This window comes from Somniosus microcephalus, chromosome 17, assembly GCF_052327205.1.
Source record: "Somniosus microcephalus isolate GS21.2 chromosome 17, FLI_Smic_1.0, whole genome shotgun sequence".
NCBI classification, from domain to species: domain Eukaryota; kingdom Metazoa; phylum Chordata; class Chondrichthyes; order Squaliformes; family Somniosidae; genus Somniosus; species Somniosus microcephalus.
In genome coordinates, this window is record NC_141003.1 from 58,750,940 (window position 1) to 58,774,826 (window position 23,887).

General features: G+C 44.3%; 1 protein-coding gene across 2 annotated transcripts in view; it reads right to left on the bottom strand.

Moving 5' to 3' along the window:
• Nucleotides 1–23,887, bottom strand: part of reln (reelin) — a 391,712-nt gene that overhangs the window by 160,473 nt on the left and 207,352 nt on the right. For both annotated transcript variants that reach the window (XM_086010451.1, XM_086010450.1), the window contains 3 exons: nt 7,266–7,458; nt 3,921–4,033; nt 1,653–1,790 (listed from right to left, as the gene is read on the bottom strand). In XM_086010451.1, coding sequence (XP_085866577.1) covers nt 1,653–1,790; nt 3,921–4,033; nt 7,266–7,458 — 444 coding nt within the window. The remainder of the gene's footprint in view (nt 1–1,652; nt 1,791–3,920; nt 4,034–7,265; nt 7,459–23,887) is intronic.

Sequence of the window (23,887 nt, forward strand, 5' to 3'; positions counted from 1 at the left end):
GTGAGAGATTGCAGAGCTCTGAGATGCAGAGGGATCTGGGTGTCCTAGTGCATGAATCACAAAAGGTTACTATGCAGGTACAGCAAGTAATTAGGAAAGCTAATAGAATGTTATCGTTTATTGCGAGGGGAATTGAAGACAAAAGTAGGGAGGTTATGCTTCAGTTATACAGGGCATTGGTGAGACCACATCTGGAGCACTGTGTACAGTATTGGTCTCCTTATTTAAGGAAGGATGTAAATGCATTGGAAGCAGTTCAGAGAAGGTTTACTAGACTAATACCTGGAATGGGTGGGTTGCCTTATGAGGAAAGGTTGGACAGGCTAGGCTTGTATCCGCTGGAGTTTAGAAGAGTAAGAGGTGACATATAAGATCCTGAGGGGTCTGGACAGGGTGGATGTGGAGAGGATGTTTCCTCTTGTGGGAGAATCTAGAACTAGGGGTCACTGTTTAAAAATAAGGGGTCGCCCATTTAAGACAGAGATGAGGAGAAATTTTTTCTCATGAGACTTTGGAACTTTGGAGGGCGGTGGAAGCAGAGTCCTTGAATATTTTTAAGGCAGGGGCAGATAGATTTTTGGTAAGCAAGGGGGTGAAAAGTTATCGGGGGTAGGCAGGAATGTGGAGTAATCGGATCAGCCATGATCTTATTGAATGGCGGCGCAGGCTCGAAGGGCCGAGTGGCCTACTCCTGCTCCTAATTCGTATGTTCCTATGAAGAAACGGTTAGGTTGGAGGCAGGCTGGGGAGGAAATGAAGGTTGTAAAAATCTAAAACCCGACCCCAACCCGCCCACTTTCACCTTTTACTCAGGCGGGATGGGGGTGGCAGGCAACCCACTGCCAGGAGGCGGGTTGGCATTTAAAATATTATAATGAGGCCTGAAACAGGTTTAAGTGCAGGCGGCCGGGGATCCCGGGGCTCGGGATTCCTGGCAGTTGCAGCAGGGCGAGCGCAGCCTCTGGGAGCAATCCTTTTGAGCCAGGAGGAGCAGGAGTGCTTCCTCATGGCCCGCCAAGCTCACCCACCAGCAGCCCACCCCTCCCCGGGGTTGGGGATTGCAACTCCCCCTCAGAATCGGGGATCGGACTCTCCCCCCACCCCGGGAAGCGCTAATCAGCCCCAGGGTCGGGGATCAAACCCCCCCCTGGGGGTTCAGACACCCTTCCTCCCCGGACTTGGAACCGCGCCAGACCCAGCGCCTACCTGTTGCTGCGGCGTTCTGGTCAACCAGCTTTCCCCGCCCGACTGGAAGCCAGCCTGTCAACCAGGCTGACTTCCGGGAAGGGACCCCACCCATTACGTCAAACGCACGCCTTCCGGGAAAGCCGGACTTCTGGGTTTCCTGCGCTCTACCGGGCCCCCCTGCTCCATGCTGGTGGGAAACAAGAAAATTCAGCCCGTAGACTTTACTTTGACATCAAACACTAAAAAATTCTTGATCATTTCTAGAATCCTGCGTTCAACACTTTATTAGCTAACGGTATCGAGGGATATGGATCAAAGGCGGGTAAATGGAGTTGCGGTACAGATCATTAATGATTGAATTGATTGCTGGAACAGGCTCGAGGGACTGAATGGTCTACTCCTGTTCTTATGTTTACACATATCTACTGAACATTCAATAGTTGTGTATTTCTACATCCACATACTTGCATAGTCCATTGTGACACCAGCCATGGCCACCACACATCTCAGGACACTGTTGACCAATATAAATATCATCTAATGCCCATTCATCCTGAGCCATATAGTAACTCTGGCTCCAGCGAAAACGTGTAGCACTTGACCTGAATAAGTTAAAAAAAAGTATGTTAGTCTTAAGAATTTACTTATCCAAAATGATGAGTGTAAAAAAAAAATTTAAGATATGGAGACTAATAGATCTGAGGAACTTGGATGTATCACTGGCCATCATTATAAAGTATGCTGGAGGTTAGTTGAAAGAAATGTCTGTAACTCCCCAAGTAGCTTAGTTGGTAAAAGTAACTGAGCCATACAGGCTAGAAGGTCTCGAGTTCATGTCCTGTTCGCTCTTGTTTTAGCTGATGGCTACAAAGGTGCTACAGTTGACCAGAGTCTCCTGAGCTAGAGAGGGGAGAATTTGCCGTAGTTCTTGATCTTGATAATTATTGATCGATGCAGACTGGAAAGTGCACACGTGTGGACAGAGTAGTGCTTGGCTGTAATAACAACACGATTGATGAACCTGCCAATACTCATTGTCTAGGTTCATACATAAAGAATGGTCACTTGGGTGAGGTACCAAAGGGCAGCCAATGCCCTTGAAATTGTACCCCAACATGAGTTAGCATCTTCCGGAGAGGAGGGTACAAAGAAACGGTTTGGACCAAACACACACTTAAAAATTTTTTTATACAAAGAACATTGTAAATTTATACAAAGCACATTGATGTTGCTCAGTGACTCTGCTCTACAGTGCAGCTGAAGGGGTGATGTCAGTGGAGCGAGGAATCTAATCTGCATCCTATTAGGAATCTGTGTGCAAATATTTGAGCACACTTCACTATAATAAGACTCTGACACTAATAAATTTTCCCTTGATCATAGTCAAGCCCAATTACTATGATCAAGGAGGTTAAACCTCAATAAAATGAATCCCAAGCTATTACGATAGCAAAATACTGCAGATGCTGGAAATCCGAAATAACAACAGGAAATGCTGGAAAAACTCAGCAGGCCAGGCAACATCCGTGGAGAGAAATTAGAGTTGACGTTTCGGGTTTTGAAAAAGGGTTAGACCCGAAACGTCAACTCTAATTTCTCTCCACGGATGTTGCCTGGCCTGCTGAGTTTTTCCAGCATTTTCTGTTATTATTTCGGAATCCCAAGCTATGTTGTTGATCCCTAGCTGCATTGGCTGAATATGGAAAATGTTGTTTTATTGTATTAGTAACTCCCGTGTTGGTCAAATACTGCATTTAGTGTCTGTAGATTTGTACTGCACTAGTCATCAGCAGTAGAAAATGCCACTCTGAATACATTATTTAGCCCGTAACTCTGTTTAGGGAAGGCCGAGTGCTGTCTTCCTGCGTGACGTGTGCTGCTTCCAAGTTGGCAAGCTTTTTCTGCAGCTCTTGTGTCGTTTTCTACACTCCTTTGTGGTCCGAAGAGCAGAACTTTTGGATTATTGACTTTAAGGCAGCCAGGATATGTTACAATCATGGCATAATCCCAGGTTAGTTTTCAAGGTCACCCATTTAGAAAGTTCAGTTGAGTATAAGTGAATGTTAGAACAAGCTCTTTCCTGTCAAGGACCAGATAATGTAATAACATTTTAATATTTATATTCCAAAACGCAAATGTGGTAATTACTCTGGGTTTGTAAAAAGAAACTGTCCCCAACAGCTGCCTGCATCTCATCAGCAGTGCTGATATGCAAATATCTACTCATAAAGACAAATTCATTTTCATAAAGCAATAACAAATGTAATTTGTCTAAGCTGCACTTGATGCTTAATATGATTGGAAAAAAAATGGCAGGCTCAATGCAGCAGTTTTCATCAGATGTCCTGCAAATGCTTTATGAAATTGCTGTTCAGATTAACAAATCCCTTCTGACATACTTGAACATGTTTAAACACCAGTGTTTTTTGTGGTTTGAATGCATTCATTGAGATACTGAAGAACTGGGCTTATACAATCAATGTTAGGCAGAAACTTGTTAAAAAAATTTATGGCTATTACAGAGATTAAAACTTCATTTGAGTCGATAACAGCTGCTAAGATAATTAAAACCGTAGTTACAGGTTGGGGAGGAGCCAATTATAGTCCCGTTACCTGGAGTCTTTCACTTCACATTCTGCAGATTTATGAGAAGAGACAGTTGGTGGGAAGACAATGATTCATCTTCCATTTGGCCCATTCCCAAGGATTAATGTCTGCAATGATTTTCTTACCATGTTTTCTGTTGCAGGGACACAGTTACTCTTTTCCACTGTGAGAACTCAGAGGAATGATAAACACTGGCAGAGGTGAACTCCTGGCAGCTAGGCATGCTGGGAAAACATTCCTGCAGGGAAACATGTCAACCCAGAAAATATCAAGATTACCAATTTTTTTAAATTCCACACCTGCCTGTTAAAAGGCTGCAAATGTACAGTTTTGGAACCAGTAGATTAGAGTAGATTCAGAATTGCAAAGTCAAAACTGAGTTTGGTCTGGTTAAGCAGCCTCAGCCCCATCTGCTTTTCACAATTCTGATTTTTTTTTAAAAGACGGTGCTAAATCATAAAATTTTGGGGTGATTTTTAACCATGATCAGACTTTTTTTGGATTTACTATAGAAAGTACATGGTTGGGAACAAAAGCTGCCTGTCCAGGAATAAAGCATGCATAACTTCAAAATAACAATTCTGTAATATTTTCACCAAGATTGCGAGAACAGTCTCCAAGTCGGCCACATTTGGGATTATCTGCAGCGGTCATCCTGAATTGAAATGTCAATATCAATTAATATTAGGAGAAAGCCACAGGGCAACGTAAGCCAGGAACATCCTGGGATGCCTTTTACATTTTCTGCAGATTCAAAATCCAAACAAATAAATCTAGTTTCCTCCCTCCCATGCCACAATGCAGTGCTATGGTACATGGAACTTTCAGTCAGTTTAAACCACAATGAGCCAGAATGACAAGTGAAGCCACTACAATCTTAGTTCTGCCGGTGCTGGTGGGGCCATCAGAGCTGAAGTATTACAAGATCAGGGGGGAACAAAAGCACAAATTCTATCATATGCTACAATGATGGTAATGGTGCTGAAGGAATCCTTCAGAAAGTGATGGAATACTCTCCACTTGCCTGGATGAGTGCAGCTCTAACAACACTCAAGAAGCTCGACACCATCCAGGACAAAGCAGCCCCGCTTGATTGGTACCCCATCCAACACCTTAAATATTCACTCCCTCCACCACTGGCGTACTGTGGCTGCAGTGTGTACCATCTACCAGATGCACTGCAGCAACTCACCAAGGCTTCTTCGACAGCACTTCCCAAACCCGCAACCTCTTCCACCTAGAAGGACAAGGGCAGCAGGCGCATGGGAACACCACCACCTCCAAATTCCCCTCCAAGTCACACACCATCCTGACCTGGAAATATATCGCCATTCCTTCATCGTCGCTGGGTCAAAATCCTGGAACTCCCTCCCTAACAGCACTGTGGGAGTACCTTCACCACACGGACTGCAGCGGTTCAAGAAGGCGGCTCACCACCACCTTCTCGAGGGCAACTAGGGATGGGCAATAAATGCTGGCCTTGCCAGCGACACTCACATCCCAGGAACGAATTTTTAAAAAGTCTCTAAGAGGACACTCCTTGGCTAAGACGATGTGTTTTGAGGAGATTTGTGGATCAAAGTTATCTCCTCCTGTTGTGCATCAATTTCAGTTGGAAGAATCAAATTTGGATATGAAAAATAAAGGGGGAGAAATTCATTATATCCCCGTTTGGGGTGCTAACTTTTAAAAGTTGAAAAAATTAGCGCCAGGCGCTAATGTTACTCAGCTTTTAAAAAGATTTGGGGTTTTGCGCTCCAGGAAGGAAGTGGAGCAATAAATCAAGCGTCCACTTCGTCCCTGGAGCACAGCAGGCAGCAGGCGGGGCGGGAGGTGAGCAGCGCTGTACACTGGGCTGGGCAGCACTGCCGCGTTGGAAGGTTCCTTCCCTCCCTTAAAGGGAAGGGCCATCGCTGCAGACTCTGCAAGGGAAAAACTTATCTGGTCCCCGATGGCAGCCGCGATCCGGCCCGATCAGCCCGATGCACTGCAGCAGAGTGCTGGGCTGATCGATCGCTGGTGAAGACAAATGGAAAAAAAAAGAGAAAGAGCATTTCAGAATTTTTTTTCCCACCTCGACTACCTCGCCTTTAAGGATCGCCCCTGAAGCACCCGGCCTCCCGATTAACGCTTCCTGCAGCTGCCGGTGTTTTTGCCCGGCGATGCTGCAGGGGGCGGAACCAAAGTTCGGGTCTGGGGCGCTACCAGGGCGATGACGTCACGACCTCCGGGCGAAGGAGATCGGGGCACAACGCTATACCGCCGCCGCAAACCTCCTGCCAAATATAGCGGGAGTCGATCTTCGCACCGCGCCCGGTCGGTAAGTGCTTAGCGCCCCCCGGAGGCGACAACGGGAGGCGCTAAGGAGGCCAATTTCTAAGCCAAAGTCTTCACAGGCTGAGAAGATGGAATCGGTAACTCTAAAAATCAAAACTGAGTTTAAAACAAAATAAAAATATACTGATGCCCATAAACCTTTACAGCAGGAAGCTGATTAAAGTACCTTAAAAGTGTTAGTTTAAATAAAGCCACAAGTAGGGCTCTTGTTCTTTATAAACACATATTTGGTGTCACAGTGCAGGTCATGCCACCAGTATGCAAGTTTAAATAATGACTGCATGAATTCATAACACCAAACGCACCACAGAGCAAGGTGTGGGATTGGCAGGAAAAATGTATGCCTGGCATCACTAAACATTATTTGTGGCAAGATCTGGCACAAGTCTCAAGATTGAAATGGCACTGAAATACAAACCAGGCCCTTAATATTCATGACATTGTACAGGTTCAACTTTTCATTGGTAATCTATAAGAAAGCCACCAGCTGTCTACACATTTTCTCATCCAATTTTGTAGAAAATTTGTCCAATAGCACAAGCCAAAAAAAGTACACACCCATTTATTTTTTGCAATGTTTAACATTGAACTAAATGCTTGTGGAACCCATTAGAATAGATTGTTGTAAAAAATAAAAGTAAAAAATGTAGTTAGCTTGAGCAATAGCAGGAATTACCCTGGTTAAGAGTAGAGTAAATTCAGTGCTCCCAATAGTGAGCCACACTCGAAGGGAACATTGGCAGGGGATAGAGTTATAACTGCAACCTCAATTCTCTGACTCACTCTCTTCGAACACAGGAGTGCTGAATTTACCATTTAATGATTTCACTTTCTTTTGGAGAATTTAATATTTTTGACTTTAATTTGACTATAATTAAGCAACTCAACACAATGAATCATTGCATGATAGCAGAAGGATGGTTGGCGGGGGGGGGTTGGAGAGCATTGGGGTCATGATGCTTAATTGGAACGTGACTGTATGGGACAGGCTTGTTGGACCAGCTGGTCTGTACCTGCCCGTCATTTTTGTATGTTTGTACATTCGCATAGGCTACGAGTTCCTGGCTATATCCCTGTGCATATTTAGCACTAGCCAAGTCCAAAACCTTACATAAACTTGCTTTCATATTTACCTCCTGTACAAGATGCCAGGTCAGGCCATGGTTTGTGGAGTACTCCAGTCTGATTTGGTTGTCCACGTGCAGTGTAAAAGGCTTCCCACAGCCCATCACTAGGCTGAATTGCAGCATGTATGAAGCCCCGATTTGCATGGACTGGGTTTCGACATAGCGCATGCTCGAGCTTGTTTTGGAATCTCCAGTGAAACTGTAGCAAAAGCAAAAAAAAAAATATTAAGTGGGCAAAATTGTTAGGATGAAGATAAATGCAGAATTTTTAAATAAAATAAAGCAAGTGATTGGATTGTGCAGTAGGTTAGTCACTGGCCTTTCACCTCTGGGCTAAAGATTCAAATCCAAGCTAGGCTGATTGATAAAAGTCTTCTTTTCCTGCTGGCTGCAAGGGTCCTGTGTGAAATGAATGTTGGTCTGCCTAAATCCAGGTCCTGGAGCACATAGACCCAAAAGCATAAAGCTGTCTTAGTTTGGGACTAATTGGCAATCTTATTTAGAGAGGCCACAAGTTAACTGTTGTGGGAAATGGAAAAATACCATTCTGATGCAGTAGCATATGTTCTTCTGAGATTGGGGGTGAAGTACATTGTTGGGGCTGAACTTTACTCTCCATCTAACCATGCTATACTTAACCTGGAAGTGTGTGACCACAGATGTCCAAAATGGAAAATGTTCCATTCCCAGCATTAAAATTCCTTATTTTGATGAACACAAAAATTCACTTACAAAATAATAGTCATATGAAAGTAATTTGGAACAAAATTATCCCCAAGGCTTCAGGTTTTCAATGTGTCTCTGTACTAACTGGCTGGTATGCTCATAGTCTAGGGTCTGGGACATGTTTGTGATGTTAAGCTGCTAAAATGGAGCGGTGTTTAACCTAGTCTGTCCCTTTCAGGCCACTGTTCGTACACTCTCTTTGGGGGAGTGGTCTAAATAGGCACATTCTATGATCAATTAGCAGCTAATTATTGAGGGAAGTTTCCTTAGACTGAAAAGTATTTGTAAATACACTGCTTCTGCTCTTGGGAAAAGGCCAGCTTAAAAAAAGAGTGGGAAATGATTGGCTTTCTTTCTATTTCTTTGGCGTTTTACATTTGAATTGTGACTTTTGACATGTCATGGATGTAGCTTTAACATAAGAACATAAGAAATAGGAGCAGGAGTAAGCCAATCGGCCCCTCGCGCCTGCTCCGCCATTCAACAAGATCATGGCTGATCTGATCCTAACCGCCAATCCACTATCACAGAACCATCTCCTGAATCTAACAGAATTAGACACACGAAATAGGAGCAGGATCAGGCTACACGGCCCCTGGGCCCGCTCCGCTACCCACAGGGCCATGACTGATCCGAACCTAGACTCATGTCCAAATTCCTGCCCGCTCCCCGTAACCCTTAATTCCCTTTACTTCTAGGAAACTGTCTATTTCTGTTTTAAATTTATGTAATGATGTAGCTTCTACAGCTTTTTGGGGCAGCATATTCCATGGACCTGCCACCCTTCCTCCTCATCTCAGTTTTGAAAGAGCAGCCCCTTATTCTAAGACTATGCCCCCTAGTTCTGGTTTCACCCATCATCGGGAACATCCTCCCCGCATCCACCCGATCCAACCCCTTCACAATCTTATATGTTTCAATAAGATCGCCTCTCATTCTTCTGAACTCCAATGAGTAGAGTCCCAATCTACTCAACCTCTCCTCATATGTCCATCCCCTCATCCCCGGGATTAACCGAGTGAACCTTCTTTGTACTGACTCGAGAGCAAGTATGTCCTTTCTTAAGTATGGACACCAAAACTGTACGCAGTATTCCAGGTGCGGTCTCACCAATACCTTGTACAACTGAAGCAATACCTCCCTATTTTTATATTCTATCCCCCTAGCAATGAAAGCCAACATTCCATTGGCCTTCTTAATCACTTGCTGCACCTGCATACTAACCTTTTGAGTTTCGTGCACCAGGACCCCCAGATCCCTTTGTACTTCAGTACTTTCCAGTTTCTTGCCATTAAGATAATAACTTGCTCTACGATTTTTCCTGCCAAAGTGCATAACCTCACACTTTCCAGTATTGTATTCCATCTGCCAAATCTCTGCCCACTTACTTAGCCTGTTTTTGTCCCTCCTTTTCTGAACAGTCATATTATTCATGTGATCGATATATTTTACATGAAAATCATTACTTTGTACAAACATGAAGTGATATACTTAGTTGATCAATTGAGGTTTGAGTATAAACAATATGCAACTCTTAATAATTCAGGTCTTCAAGGTAGTAATGTCACAACTTCCTTGGGTTATCATAGCTTATTGGGGTGGACCGTACTTTAGTGGGATAAGACATTAACCCTCACAGCGCATTATGCTGTGACAGGAATTGCAGCCAAGTAGAGTTTCCTGCCATACAGGAATTTTAATAACAAAGACCAAATAGTCCAGAACTGCCCTGCTGTTCTTGCAGGAAGAACATTGGCGTTTCCAGAGGCCCACTGCATAGATGCTTTATCCACACTTCCATTGAGGAAGGTGAAATTTGACTAAAATGGTCTTCTTGGCTGCAACTGAAATATGGCCATGAAATCATTCTTTGTAGTAATTTCTTCTAATGCAATCTCTTTTAAAACACGTGCTAACAGAAACAACAAATATGACATGCATGGTCATAGCAAGAGACAGCGGAGCTTTCAATATTAAAGATTACAGAGTGTCTACTGTAAATGTTGGGTGCCCAGCTACTTGCCAAAGGCTGTTTTCATGATCTTTATTCTTAAAGATGATTGCTGTGAGAACTTTAAGAACGCTAACCATCTTCCATCTTTTGCACAGTAAGAAGCAAGGAAATGGAAACTATGCTAACCCGCCGTATCATTCAGTTCCCAGAGATAAATCTTTTGAATTTTCCTTTGGTCCTGAAGCATATACCTGTGATGTTTTGTATCATCACTGCTGGCCATCGTCTGTGTCTCCCTCTATGTTAAAAACAGGATCCACACAGCCCATCCATTAGGAGAGAGCCTGGATCACATTATCGCAAATAACTTTGTATTATTATAGCACCAGTCACATGATACAGAATACCTTGAGATCCAACATCAGTCTTTGCTGCCCATGTCTTTATTACCCGCCATTTCTGTTAGTCACTCACCACCACTGAACAACAATACTGCTGCAGCCAATGGCTGTAGGCAACTTAAAATACAGCCTCGTATGTTTTGTAAGGAATGAAAAAAATTGCCATTTACAAGAAAATAACTGAATTGTGGATTCCTCTGATACTTGACTGGCCCAGTTGATGACATCTTTACAACGCCTCAATTCAATTACTGCCTCTATCTCACTGCCATTCATTGCCCTATATTCACCATAATAATACAGCTGCCTTTTTTATGGATTGTTTCATTTGCCTATTGAAGAAAGAGATGATGAGACTGATGTATGTATATATTTTTTCCTTGCATGCAGCAACAGCATCAAACCCACCTAAGCCACGTATGCCTCACAAGAGTTCGAAATCTGAATTTCCTCTAAATTGCACCTAATGCAATTCAACTGCAGCATCGGAAGAGCACCCTAATAAAGAATTATTTTTTACCCAGAAATTACTATTTGACTTCCAAATTTAGAGCCATCTAATGCAATGGATTCCAATCCACTAGGAAACAGACTCAGACTAGCCACTGGATTTACCTCCTCACGGCAGAGGAATGTTAAGACAGAACTTCCGCCCACTGCCCTGACACAATTTTCTGTGGTGGAGCTGTTTATCTAGGCAGGAAAGGCTCAGCCGATGCCTAAACAGGGAATGTTCTTGGGGCCTAAGGAGAGGGACAAGTACTCACTCTGCTGCCTCTCTCCCTGCTGCTCCAGGGCCGACCCCAACCCTCTTCTGGCAGAGGGCAGCTTGTGGTGAGGATGCAACGATAGGTGTGCCACCCTGATATCCCTCTGCTAACAATTTAGGGCAACGTAGTGGAGGAAAATCCAGTCCTGCATTTCAATTTCCTTAAGAACCTTTGAAAAATTAAGATTTTCATCCATTTTCTCTGGGCCAGATTCATTGGAGGTGAAATACCACCTCAGAAGATGGCTTGTGTCATACTGTGCCATCCCGCACACATCCGCCACTTTCAAACCAATGTATTTAAAATGTCAGTGAGTTTGCTATTAAATAATTTCTTAATTCAGTCATAAGCCTACTTCAGTGTGATTTGAAAACGAATAAATCATTTCAAAACAATTATTTACAGTAAATTTTAAACTGCAGAGATGATTTTTGTTTCTGGCAGAGCGTCAGATAACTGCAAACTTGACCTTGTGTGAGTTATCTGCTTGGCAGGAGAGCTTTGCACTGTAATTACTTTATTATGACTTTGTGGTCTAAAATAAAGCCCAAGATAATTTAATCATATTTGTTTAAAATTTAAATAATTTATGAGCATTTTAACCGACTGCAAATTTATGGCTTCTTATTTGGTAAAGGAAAGTGACTGATGGAAACATTACACATGATTAGACACGTTTCACTTGCTGCAGAAAATGAGATTGGGAATAGTCTGCACTGAATGATAAATCATCCAACCCAAGTTCATGCAATGAAGAAAACATTGTCAATCACTCCCCTGTGACCAACAGCAACATTGCACCTAACTCATTGCCGTGGAGTTGCCAAGAGCAAACCAAATGGAAGTCCAGCTGAGATCAGCTAACATTAATTAATTTAACCACTAATCAGTTAGATAGTGTGAATTGGTCTGGAGATTTCCCATGGGATAATGGCTGGCAAGGGCTATGAAGGGCATCAGCCAAATTCAATGCATCTCCACCAGCTCCATCATCCTCCACATTAACCTCTTTATGTACCTACTTTTCCTTGAGGCTAGTTCTAAAAGCATAGGCTAAAAAGCTAATGTTGGAATGACAAAAATTCCTTCTAGCTACAAAAACTGAAATATTTCCGTACTCTGTTAATTATACAGAATTTATGAAGATCATATTTCTATTTTATTGGACTATTGCAGTATGCTAAGGCACGCTATCATTTGAAAATGAGAGATTAAGGGGTAAGGAAAGTGTAGGAGTGAATAGATTTTATTCAAAATACAACCCATTTTTATAGAATAAATTAAAAGTTGTTGCATAAAATCCTTTGACTTATTTTTAAAAATTAAAACGTATTGCCAATGTAGATTCTTGAGTAGTGACTCCTACTTTCAATAAGAAATACTCCCCCTAAATTTTCCTTCATCTTTAAGTCTACTTTGATACATATAAATGAATCTGAATAACTCAAGGTAAGGCTGACTTGTTCTTTAATTCTTAACAATTTTTTGCTGTATTCAGTTATTCATAAACAACTGATCCTTTGAGAACTATTAAGGTGATTGGCAAAAGAACCAGAGGCAACATGAGGAAAAGCTTTTTTATGCAACGCGTGGTTAGGATTTGGAATGCACTGTCTGATAGGGTGGAGGATGCAGATTCAGTAGTAACCTTCAAAAGGGAATTGGATAAATACTTGAAGGAGACAAATTGCAGGGATATGGGGAAAGAGCGGGGAGTGGGACTAATTGGATTGCTCTTCGAAAGAGCTGGCACAGACTCGATGGGCCAAATGGCCTCCTTCTGTGCTGTACTATTCTATGATTCTACTGCAATTTTCACATTCTCTCAGTGTCTGAAATATATATGATTTTCAGGTTTTTTTAAAATTCGTTTTTATGGGATGTGGCCGTCGCTGGCAAGGCCAGCATTTATTGCCCATCCCTAATTGCCCTTGTGAAGGTGGTGGTGAGCCGCCTTCTTGAACCGCTGCAGTCCATGTGGTGAAGGTACTACCACAGTGCTGTTAGGTAGGGAGTTCCAGGATTTTGACCCAGCGACGATGAAGGATCGGCGACATACTTCTAAGTCAGGATGATGTGTGACTTGGAGGGGAACTTGGAGGTGGTGGTGTCCCCATGTGTCTACTGCCCTTGTCCTGTTAGGTGGAAGAGGTTGTGGGTTTGGGAGGTGCTGCCGAAGAAGCCTTAGTGAGTTGCTGCAGTGCATCTTGTAGATGGTACACACTGCAGCCACGGTACGCCGGTGGTGGAGGGAGTGAATGTTTAAGGTGGTAGAGGGGGTGCCAATCAAGTGGGCTGCTTTGTCCTGGACGGTGTTGAGCTTCTTGAGTGTTGTTGGAGCTGCACTCAGCCAGGTGTTGATCTACTTCAAATGCAAACAGTAACTGAGCCAAAGGATAAACCCAGTGTGATATTTTTAACATTTTCTAAAATGTGTCACAAATAGACTAAAAACAAGTGTCTTTCATTTTAAATGCATTTCTTTAGCATTTTCATTGTGCTTATCAAGATGTCAATACTGGGAAAAGCAACAAGTTTTCCCACTGATTTTATCCCACTTTTAGCTCAAGCACACCCAAGCCAACTATAACAGAGATTAGAGGCTCGCTCACAAGTGGGCCTGGGGCCTCACTTCCATAATACCGGTGAGCTGCGCTGCGATGAAGCTCATCGGTCGGGACCTTCCCAAAATCGGACAAGCCAGCCTGCAGGTAAGTCCTGGGCGGGGTGGGGAGGTGAACGTGAGGGGGTTCACGCAGTATTGCCATAGAGCCAGAAGAGGCAGGAGTGCTACCCCTGGCCACACGTTGAAGTAAGTGAAAAAACAAAAGCCTACTTGTTCTTCAGCAGCCTCCAGCGGTCGCTTTCAGGGTGACTGATTAGGCTGTGGTAGACCTGGAAAAATTGAGTAGTGCATGCTCTGCCCAGTTTGTGTCAAATTTGGCATCAGCGTCCTAAACCAGGCGTTAGGCCCCTTGACTATGCGAATCGGGAGCTGACCGCCTTTTCGGCAGCTGCCCCGATACTCGGAAGTTGGTGGCTGCCACTTCCAGGGGAGATCAGGTGCAGATCGCTTCCGGAAATTGGTCCCCAATGTGAATTTTGCACCCAAGCAAACAGGCATGCTGAGGACCAATTTCGCGCCAAAGTGTTCTAAACACCCCAAAATTCCTGGATTAAATGAGGTAGGTAGAACGAGGTGGCGGGGTGAACATGGGGCATTAATTTCCGAAATTGGGGCTGAGCAAAATAAATTGGGAACCTTTGGCATAGTTGAATGCAGAATAATGCTCCCTACCTCAACACCCTGCTTAAAATTTCCACTCCCCTTAACTTACGACCTCTTTAAGTTATGGTCAGTCTTGTCATGTCAGCCTGTGCTCGTCAGAAATCAGTTTGAAACTATCCAAACCCATTTCAAGCCAAATTATTACAGGCGCCAGGAGAAAAAGGAGACTTTTATTCTAATGGATCTACTGGGCTCAATCCCAGCATCTAATGATGAAAGGATAGTGCATCACCCAGCCCGAAAACAGCCTTAAATGAACCCATTAGGCCAAATACTCTCTTGTTAGACATGACTCAAATATACTGATATTGTTAGGTGGATATCCATTAAAAGAGTTTTCAATCCGTCACATATCCAGAAGAATGATATATATATAGTGATTTTATCAACACACTTAGCAACACAACTGGAAAATCACAGCCAGTGTAAAGTGCCATGTGAATGACACTGGAAAACAATAAGCCCCTTAGTTTCAAGCATCCAATTAAATCACACTCAAGAATTTAGCCTGAAAGAAAACTAAGAAAAGTGTAACAATGGTTAAGTATGGCTCATACGTTTATTGGTATGGCTGCCTGTTTAATGCACCTATTGTAGAGGAAAAAATAGGAAGAGAGAAATTCACTGTGATATTCATAAAGATTATAATGAATGTCTGGGATAGATGGAATATTGTCTGCTTTGTATTCAATGGATGCATGAAATAGTCCTATTTTTGAGGATACAATAACTCATTCAACACAGCATACAATCCTAGCTGAAAAAACCTGTACCACCTTTACCCTTTCAACGAATAGCATCCACCCTTCCTGCTCCTCCTGAAGAGAATCATTGAGGAGAAACACCATGTAACAGCATTCTTGAGAAAATAAATTACAACTTTATTCTTCATTAAATTAAATTGGTGAACTCTGCTGCTTAATTAATTCATCATCCTTGCCTCTTACTGAAGTAATCTTCCTAACTCTGAGCAATTACAGTTAGCTCTGTTTGAGAGGGTCACTAAGCCAAACTGTATATGAAGGGAGGTGTCTGTCCTCTTGCCAAAGTAACTTCAGGACATCTGATCTTGGCTTCATTTGAAGGCGAGGATAATAATGTGAACAGTGAAGGGATAATGCCATTGCATCACCAATTTAGTGCTACTAATTAACGTTTTTAATTTAAACTTTTAATAAAAAATAAAATTCCAGCTAACAGTGTAGGTAGTAGAAGATAGATAATGGGAATGTAGCAAATCAGCACCAAATAGAGAATGGCAATTTTGAACACTGAACTTGACTCTGTAATGCATGTTTGTCACGATGTATCACTCAACCTCTTCCTTTGTACCAGCAACATTCTATTATTATATCAGCAGGAAATTTACACAGGGAGGACTTCAAATTCACACTTGCTGTGCAAAGGAACCCGTTTGCTTGCTGCCATTAAATAAGCCAAAATTGGGTAAATTTTGGCAAATTCGGGTCTTTGTGAACAGATCAAGAATGGTCTAACTCATATCATGTTAAGTTTGATACTCAATTCAACACTCATGACTAGCACATTGGATCATACTGAAGGTGGACAGTTTAGCATGTACACAGGACTAAATATTTCAGAAAGTTAAACTCTTGAATGAAGCCGTTGGTGTACAATAGAGCTATTTACATTAAATCATTTATTTTAATTAGATTTAACCTAATCTAATCAATAAAACATGCGATAGTTGCTTCCATCATCACCTTTCTAGCCCTCACATAGAAACATAGAAGATAGGAGCAGGAGTAGGCTATTTGACCCCTCGAGCCTGTTCCGCCATTTAATGAGATCATGGCTGATCATCCAAATTCAGTACCCTGTCCCTGCTTTCTCCCCATATCCCTTGATCTCTTTAGCCTTAAGAAATATATCTAACTCCTTCTTGAATATATTTAATGAATTGGCCTCTACTGCCTTCTGCGGTAGAGAATTCCACAGGTTCACCACTCCCTGGGTGAAGAAATTCCTCCTCATTTCTGTCCTAAATGGCTTACCCCTTATCCTTAGACTGTGACCCCTGGTTCTGGACTCCCCGACCATCGGGAACATCCTTCCTGCATCTAGTCTGTCCAGTCCTGTCAGAATTTTATAAGTTTCAATGAGATCCCCTCTCATTCTTCTAAACTCTAGCGAATATAAGCCTAATCAATCCAATCTCTCCTCATCATTTCTGCCATCCCAGGTATCAGTCTGGTGAATCTTCGCAGCACTCCCTCCATGGCAAGAACATCCTTCCTCAGATAAGGTGACCAAAACTGCACACAATACTCAAGGTGTGGTCGCACCAAGGCCCTGTACAACTGCAGCAAGACATCCTTGCTCCTGTACTCGAATCCTCTCGCTATGAAGGCCAACATACCATTTGCCTTCTTAACCGCCTGCTGCACCTGCATGCTTACCTTCAGCGACTGGTGCACAAGGACACCCAGGTCTCGTTACACTTCCCCTTTTTCCAATCTATTGCCGTTCAGATAATAATCTGTCTTTCTGTTTTTGCCACCGAAGTGGATAACCTCACATTTATCCACATTATACTGCATCTGCTATGCATCTGCCCAATCACCCAACCTGTCCAAATCATACTGGAGTTTCTCTGCATCCTCCTCACAGCACACACGCCCACCCAGCTTTGTGTCATCTGCAAACTTGGAGATATTACATCTAGTTCCCTCGTGTAATGAAATCTGTTTGTCTTGATCCTGTATTCGTTTTGCACTCATGTATATTACCCTCCCCCACTGTGTATAGTTTCACTTCCTCTTTCCCGACTAACCTGGGAGGTTCCAGGTCTTGGCTCTTGGCTCCATCCCTGACTTCTCTTACATAAAGATCCCAGGATCTGTATGACTCATTCCTGTGAACCAGTCGGCGTGTTGAGATGTTAGCTCTGATCTTAGTGATTAAAAGCCAACTTGTTTAAGTCTATAACTTCTAGTTTTGTGGTTATTGAAGGCCCATCAATTTTAATCACTAAAGAATACTAGGATGGATCGACTCCTAAAACCAGAGCGTCTGGACTTGGATCCACATTCTGCTGAAGCATCAAATCAATTTGGACACTGGCTCAAATGCTTCGAACTCTTCACGGGGGCCTCATCCGCTAGCGAGGTAGATAAACTGAGTCTACTGACTACTCGTGTAAGTCATCGGATTTATTCGTTCATCCGGGACGCCACCTCTTACACGGAGGCCATCACTATCCTGAAGGCCCAATACCAGAGGCCGGTAAACGAAGTGTACGCCAGACATCTGCCGGCTACACGCAGGCAGCGACCAGAGGAATCAATGGACGATTTCTTACAGGGCCTAAAGGACCTGGTCCGGGACTGTAACTGCAAGGCCGTGACGGCCAACGCGTACTCTGACGAATTGGTCCGCGATTCCTTCATCACGGGCCTCAAATCGAATTATATCCGGCAGAGACTGCTGGAGAAGGAGGTCCTGGACTTAAAAAAGGCAGTGGCCACTGCGCGATCGCTGGACGTGGCCCAGAGAAACTCTGACTCTTATTCTTCCGGCCATGCGGCCCTCACCGCCTCGTGCGCGCCGAGGGGGCCGCCATCTTGGAATCAGCCATCTTCCCCATCCAGGTCTCAGACCAGCTCTACGCCGCCGGAGTCCCCACACAGAAGTTCACCCAGGAGTCCTACTACAGCGGCAATGTCTCGAGGCCCGAAATGCTACTTCTGCGGCCAGGCCAAGCACCCCAGGCAACGATGCCCAGCGAAGGATGCTACATGCTTCAAATGTAAGAAAAAGGGGCATTTTAGCAAAATCTGCAGGGGGAATCCGATTTCCAACTCCGTCACCGCCTCGTGCGTGCTGTGCGGGCCGCCATCTTGGGATCCGCCATCTTTTCCCGACTCAACGGCCGCCCAGGGCCGAACAGTGGCTTCGATCACGGTGGATCAATTCAGGCCACACCCATTGACAAAATCCATGATGGACATACAGGTAAACGGGAATTTAACGAAATGTTTAATTGACTGTGGGAGTACCGAGAGTTTTATCCACCCTAGCCTGGTACGGCGGCACTCATTAACGGTAACCCCTACACGGAGCAGAATTGCTATGGCTGCTAAGCCCCACACTTCGGACATTTTGGGCTACTGTGTGGTAACACTGACTGTAAAAGGCACGGACTACAAGGATTTTAAACTCCTCGTGATGCCAGAACTCTGTGTTAATGTAATCTTGGGCCTGGACTTCCAGTGCCACCACGAAAGTGTCACGCTAGCATATGGCGGGTCCCAGCCGCCACTCACAGTCTGTGGCCTATCAACCTTAAAAATCAGCCCGCCCTCTTTATTCGCTAATCTCGCTCCGAACTGTAGGCCCATAGCGACCAAAAGTAGACGGTACAGTCTGGAAGACAGACACTTTATCAAGGCGGAAGTGGACAGACTCCTGCGGGAAGGCATTATTGAATGCAGTACCAGCCCGTGGCGTGCCCAAGTAGTCATAGTTAAAAATAGCGAAAAGAAACGGATGGTAATTGACTACAGCCAGACTGTTAATATTTATACCCAGCTGGACGCCTACCCTTTACCCCGCATATCAGAAATGGTCAACCAGATTGCGCAATACCGAGTCTTCTCGACTATCGACCTCAAATCCGCGTATCACCAGCTCCCCATTAGAATGGAGGACCGCCCATACACCGCCTTCAAGGCGAACGGGCGCCTCTACCATTTTCTCAGAGTGCCCTTCGGGGTAACAAATGGGGTCTCGGTCTTCCAGCGTGAGATGGACCGCATGGTTGACGAGAATAAACTACAAGCTACCTACCCCTATCTGGACAATGTCACTATCTGCGGGCACAACCAGCAAGACCACGATCTAAATCTTGCGAGATTTTTAAAAACTGCCCTAAAGCTGAATCTAACCTACAACGAAGACAAATGTGTCTTCAACACAACCCGTCTCTGTATCCTCGGCTGTGTGGTGGAAGATGGGGTAATTGGACCGGACCCTGACCGATTACGCCCCCTAAAGGAACTGCCCCTGCCACACAATCCCAAAGCTTTAAAAAGGTGCCTGGGATTTTTTTCGTATTATGCCCAATGGGTGCCCAATTACTCTGATAAGGCCCGACCCCTCATTAAATCGACGTCCTTCCCACTATCAGCTGAAGCTCGGGAGGCTTTCACCAGTATTAAACAGGACATTGAAAGGGCTGCAGTGTGTGCAGTGGACGAATGCATTCCCTTTCAAGTCGAAAGCGATGCGTCAGACTTTGCCTTAGCTGCGACCCTCAATCAGGCTGGGAGACCTGTGGCCGCCTTCTCCCGAACCCTTCAGGGACCTGAAATCAGGCACTCTTCTGTCGAGAAGGAGGCACAGGCTATAGTGGAGGCAGTGCGGCACTGGAGACACTACCTAGCCGGCAAACGTTTCACCCTGCTCACCGACCAGCGGTCGGTGGCTTTCATGTTTAATAACAAAGGGGGAAAATCAAGAATGACAAAATACTCAGGTGGAGGATCAAACTATCCACGTTCGACTATGATATTATGTACAGGCCGGGAGCCCTTAATGAACCCCCAGACGCCCTATCGTGGGGAATGTGTGCCAGCACTCATACGGACAAATTACAGGGTCTCCACAACGACCTCTGTCACCCAGCGGTCACCCGACTATACCATTTTATAAAGTCCCGCAATCTGCCCCACTCCATCGAGGAGGTCAGGGCAATGACCAGAGCCTGCCGCATCTGTGCGGAATGCAAGCCTCGTTTCTACAGGCCTGACCGTGCACACCTTATCAAAGCCACACGGCCATTTTAGTGCCTAAGTCTGGACTTCAAGGGACCCCTTCCCTCTGCCGACCGTAACGTATACTTCCTCAATATCATTGATGAATATTCCTGCTTCCCCTTCGCCATTCCCTGCCCAGACATGACCAGTGCCACGGTCATCAAGTGTCTCTGTAATCTATTCTGCATGTTTGGCATGCCGAACTACATACACAACGATAGGGGGACGTCATTCATGAGTGACGAGCTGCGCCAGTTCTTGCTCTCGAAGGGGATAGCCACTAGCAGAAGCACTAGCTACAACCCCCGGGGTAATGGGCAAGTGGAAAGGGAGAATGCTACTGTTTGGAAGGCTGTCACGTTAGCCTTAAAGTCAAAAGGCCTTCCGACCTCCCGCTGGCAGGAAGTCCTCCCAGACGTGCTCCACTCCATAAGGTCTCTGTTATGTACTGCCACTAACGCTACCCCTCACGAAAAGATGTTAGTTTTCCCCCGGAAATCCACCTCGGGCATATCTCTACCCGCGTGGCTGACGTCTCCGGGGACAGTACTATTGCGGAAGCACGTGAGAGGCCATAAAACAGACCCCCTTGTGGAAAAGGTACAGCTCCTCCATGCAAACCCTCAGTACGCCTATATCGAATACTCTGACGGGCGAGAGGACACTGTTTCCATAAAAGACCTCGCTCCCTCGGGGAGCGGAGAGAACGATGGGAGACTACCCGATGAAGACCTACACTACAAAGAGACAGGGCGCCCAGAGGTATCAATACCCAACTTTAACCTGGAGGACACTGCAGATAACCTGGAAGACACTGCGGAGGCCCGGACAGTGGAGGAACCAGAATCCACTCCCCTAGAGGCACCCCAACCGGCTTTGCGCCGATCACTGAGAACTGCAAAACCTCCTGACAGACTCACTTATACCAACTTTTAAGAAACATCACCCCGATGGACTAAATCTATAGAAGGGGTGAATGTAATGAAATCTGTTTGTCTTGGTCCTGTATTCGTTTTGCACTCATGTATATTACCCTCCCCCACTGTGTATAGTTTCACTTCCTCTTTCCCGACTAACCTGGGAGGTTCCAGGTCTTGGCTCTTGGCTCCGCCCCTGACTTCTCTTACATAAAGATCCCAGGATCTGTATGACTCATTCCTGTGAACCAGTCGGCGTGTTGAGATGTTAGCTCTGATCTTAGTGATTAAAAGCCAACTTGTTTAAGTCTATAACTTCTAGTTTTGTGGTTATTGAAGGCCCATCACCTCGTCTAGGTCATTTATATATATTGTGAGTAGCTGGGGTCCTAGCACCGATCCCTGCGGTACCCCACTAGTCACTGCCTGCCACTCGGAAAAAGACCCATTTATTCCAACTCTTTGCTTTCTGTCTGCCAACCAGTTCTCTATCCAAGACAGTACCTTACCCCCAATCCCGTGTGCTTTAACTTTGCACGCTAATCTCTTGTGAGACCTTATCGAAAGCCTTCTGAAAGTCCAAATACACCACATCCACTGGTTCTCCCTTATCTATTCTACCAGTTACATCCTCAAAAAATTTCAGATTAGTCAAGCATGATTTACCTTTTGTAAATCCATGCTGACTTTGTCCGATCCTGTCACTGTTTACCAAGTGCTCTGCTATTACATCTTTTATAATGGACTCAAGCATTTTCCCCACTACAGATGTCAGACTTACCGGTCTATAATTCCCCATTTTCTCTCTACCACCTTTTTTAAATAGTGGGGTTACATTAGCTACCCTCCAATCCATGGGAACTGTTCCAGAGTCTATAGAATTTTAGAAGATGACAAGCAAAGCGTCTACTACTTCTAGGGCCACTTCCTTAAGTACCCTAGGATGTAGATTATCAGGCCCTGGGGATTTATCGGCCTTCAATCCCGTCAATTTCCCTAACACAGTTTCCCTACAAATACCAATTTCATTTAATTCCTCCCTCTCATTAGACCCTCTGTTCCCCGACATCTCTGGGAGGTTATTTGTGTCCTCCTTTGTGAAGACAGAATCAAAGTATGTATTTAATTGGTCTGCCATTTCTTTGTTCCCCATTATAAATTCCCCTGATTCTGACTGCGAGGGACCTACGCTTGACTTCACCAATCTTTTTCTCTTCACATATCTATAGAAACTTTTACAATCAGTTTTTATGTTCCCTGCAAGCTTACTCTCATAATCTATTTCCCCCCTGTTAATTAATCCCTTTGTCCTCCTTTGCTGAATCCTAAACTGCTCCCAATCCTCAGGTTTGCTGCTTTTTCTGGCCAAATTATATGCCCTCTCCTTGGATCTTATGCAATCCCTAACTTCCCTTGTTAGCCACAGTTGAGGCACCTTTTTTGTTTTATTTTTATGCCAGACAGGGATGAACAAATTCTGTAGTTCATCCATACGATCTTTAAATGTTTGCCATTGCCGATCCACCATCAACCCTTTAAGTAACGTTCCCCAATCCATCCTAGCCAACTCGTGCCTCATACCATCGTAGTTTCCTTTATTTAAATTCAGGACCCTAGTCTCTGAGTCAACTACTTCACTCTCCATTTTAATGAAGAATTCGATCATATTATGATCGCTCCTCCCCAAGGGGCCTCGCACAACAAGATTGCTAATTAATCCTTTCTCATTACATAATACCCAGTCTAAGATAGCCTGATCTCTGGTTGGTTCCTCGACATATTGGTCCAGGAAACCATCCCGTATACACTCTAGGAATTTCTCCTCTACAGTATTGTTACTAATTTGGTTAGCCCAATCTATATGTAGATTAAAGTTACCCATGATAACTGCTGTGCCCTTATTGCATGTGTCTCTAATTTCCCGTTTAATGCCATCCCCAACCTCAGCATTACTGTTTGGGGGTCTGTATACAACTCCCACTAACGTTTTCTGCCCCATGGTATTTCTCAGCTTTGCACATACAGATTCCACATCATCAGAGCTAATATCCTTCCTTACTACTGTGTTAATCTCCTCTTTAACCAGCAATGCTACCCTACCTCCTTTTCCTTTTTTCCTGTCCTTCCTGAATATTGAATACCCCTGGATGTTGAATTCCCAGACTTGGTCATCCTGGAGCCATGTCTCTGTAATCCCAATTATATCATATCCATTTACATCTATTTGCGCAGCTAATTCATCCACCTTATTATCCACCTTAATATCCACGAGACTAATTTCCTCCCTGAAACTCATCTGCTACCTTGATTTCCTCCCAAATGAGCTTTCAAAAACCACTCCTTAGTCCAACTTTCATTAACGTTGTCAATTGCTCTCTTCCCTCAGGCAATCGTTAACCCATTGATACTGCTATCATCACCTGCCTTCTTAAAAAGCCTACCCTTGATCCCTTTGTCCTGTCAAACTTCCACTTCACCTCCCAATCATGTGCAAGGTATGCTCAAAAGTATCATTGTAACCCAACTCCAAGAGCACTCTGTTTGTGTCCCTCCAGTCTGATTTCTACAACAACAACAACTTGCATTTATAGCACCCTTAACGTAGTTAGGAACGATTATCAAACAGAATTTGACACCGAGCCACAACGGAGATATTAGGGCAGGTGACCAAAAGCTTGGTCAAAGAGGTAGGTTTTAAGGAGCATCTTAAAGGGAGAGAGAGAGGTAGAGAAGCGCAGAGGTTTAGGGAGGGAGTTCCAGAGCTTAGGGCCTAGGCAGCTGAAGGCACGGCTGC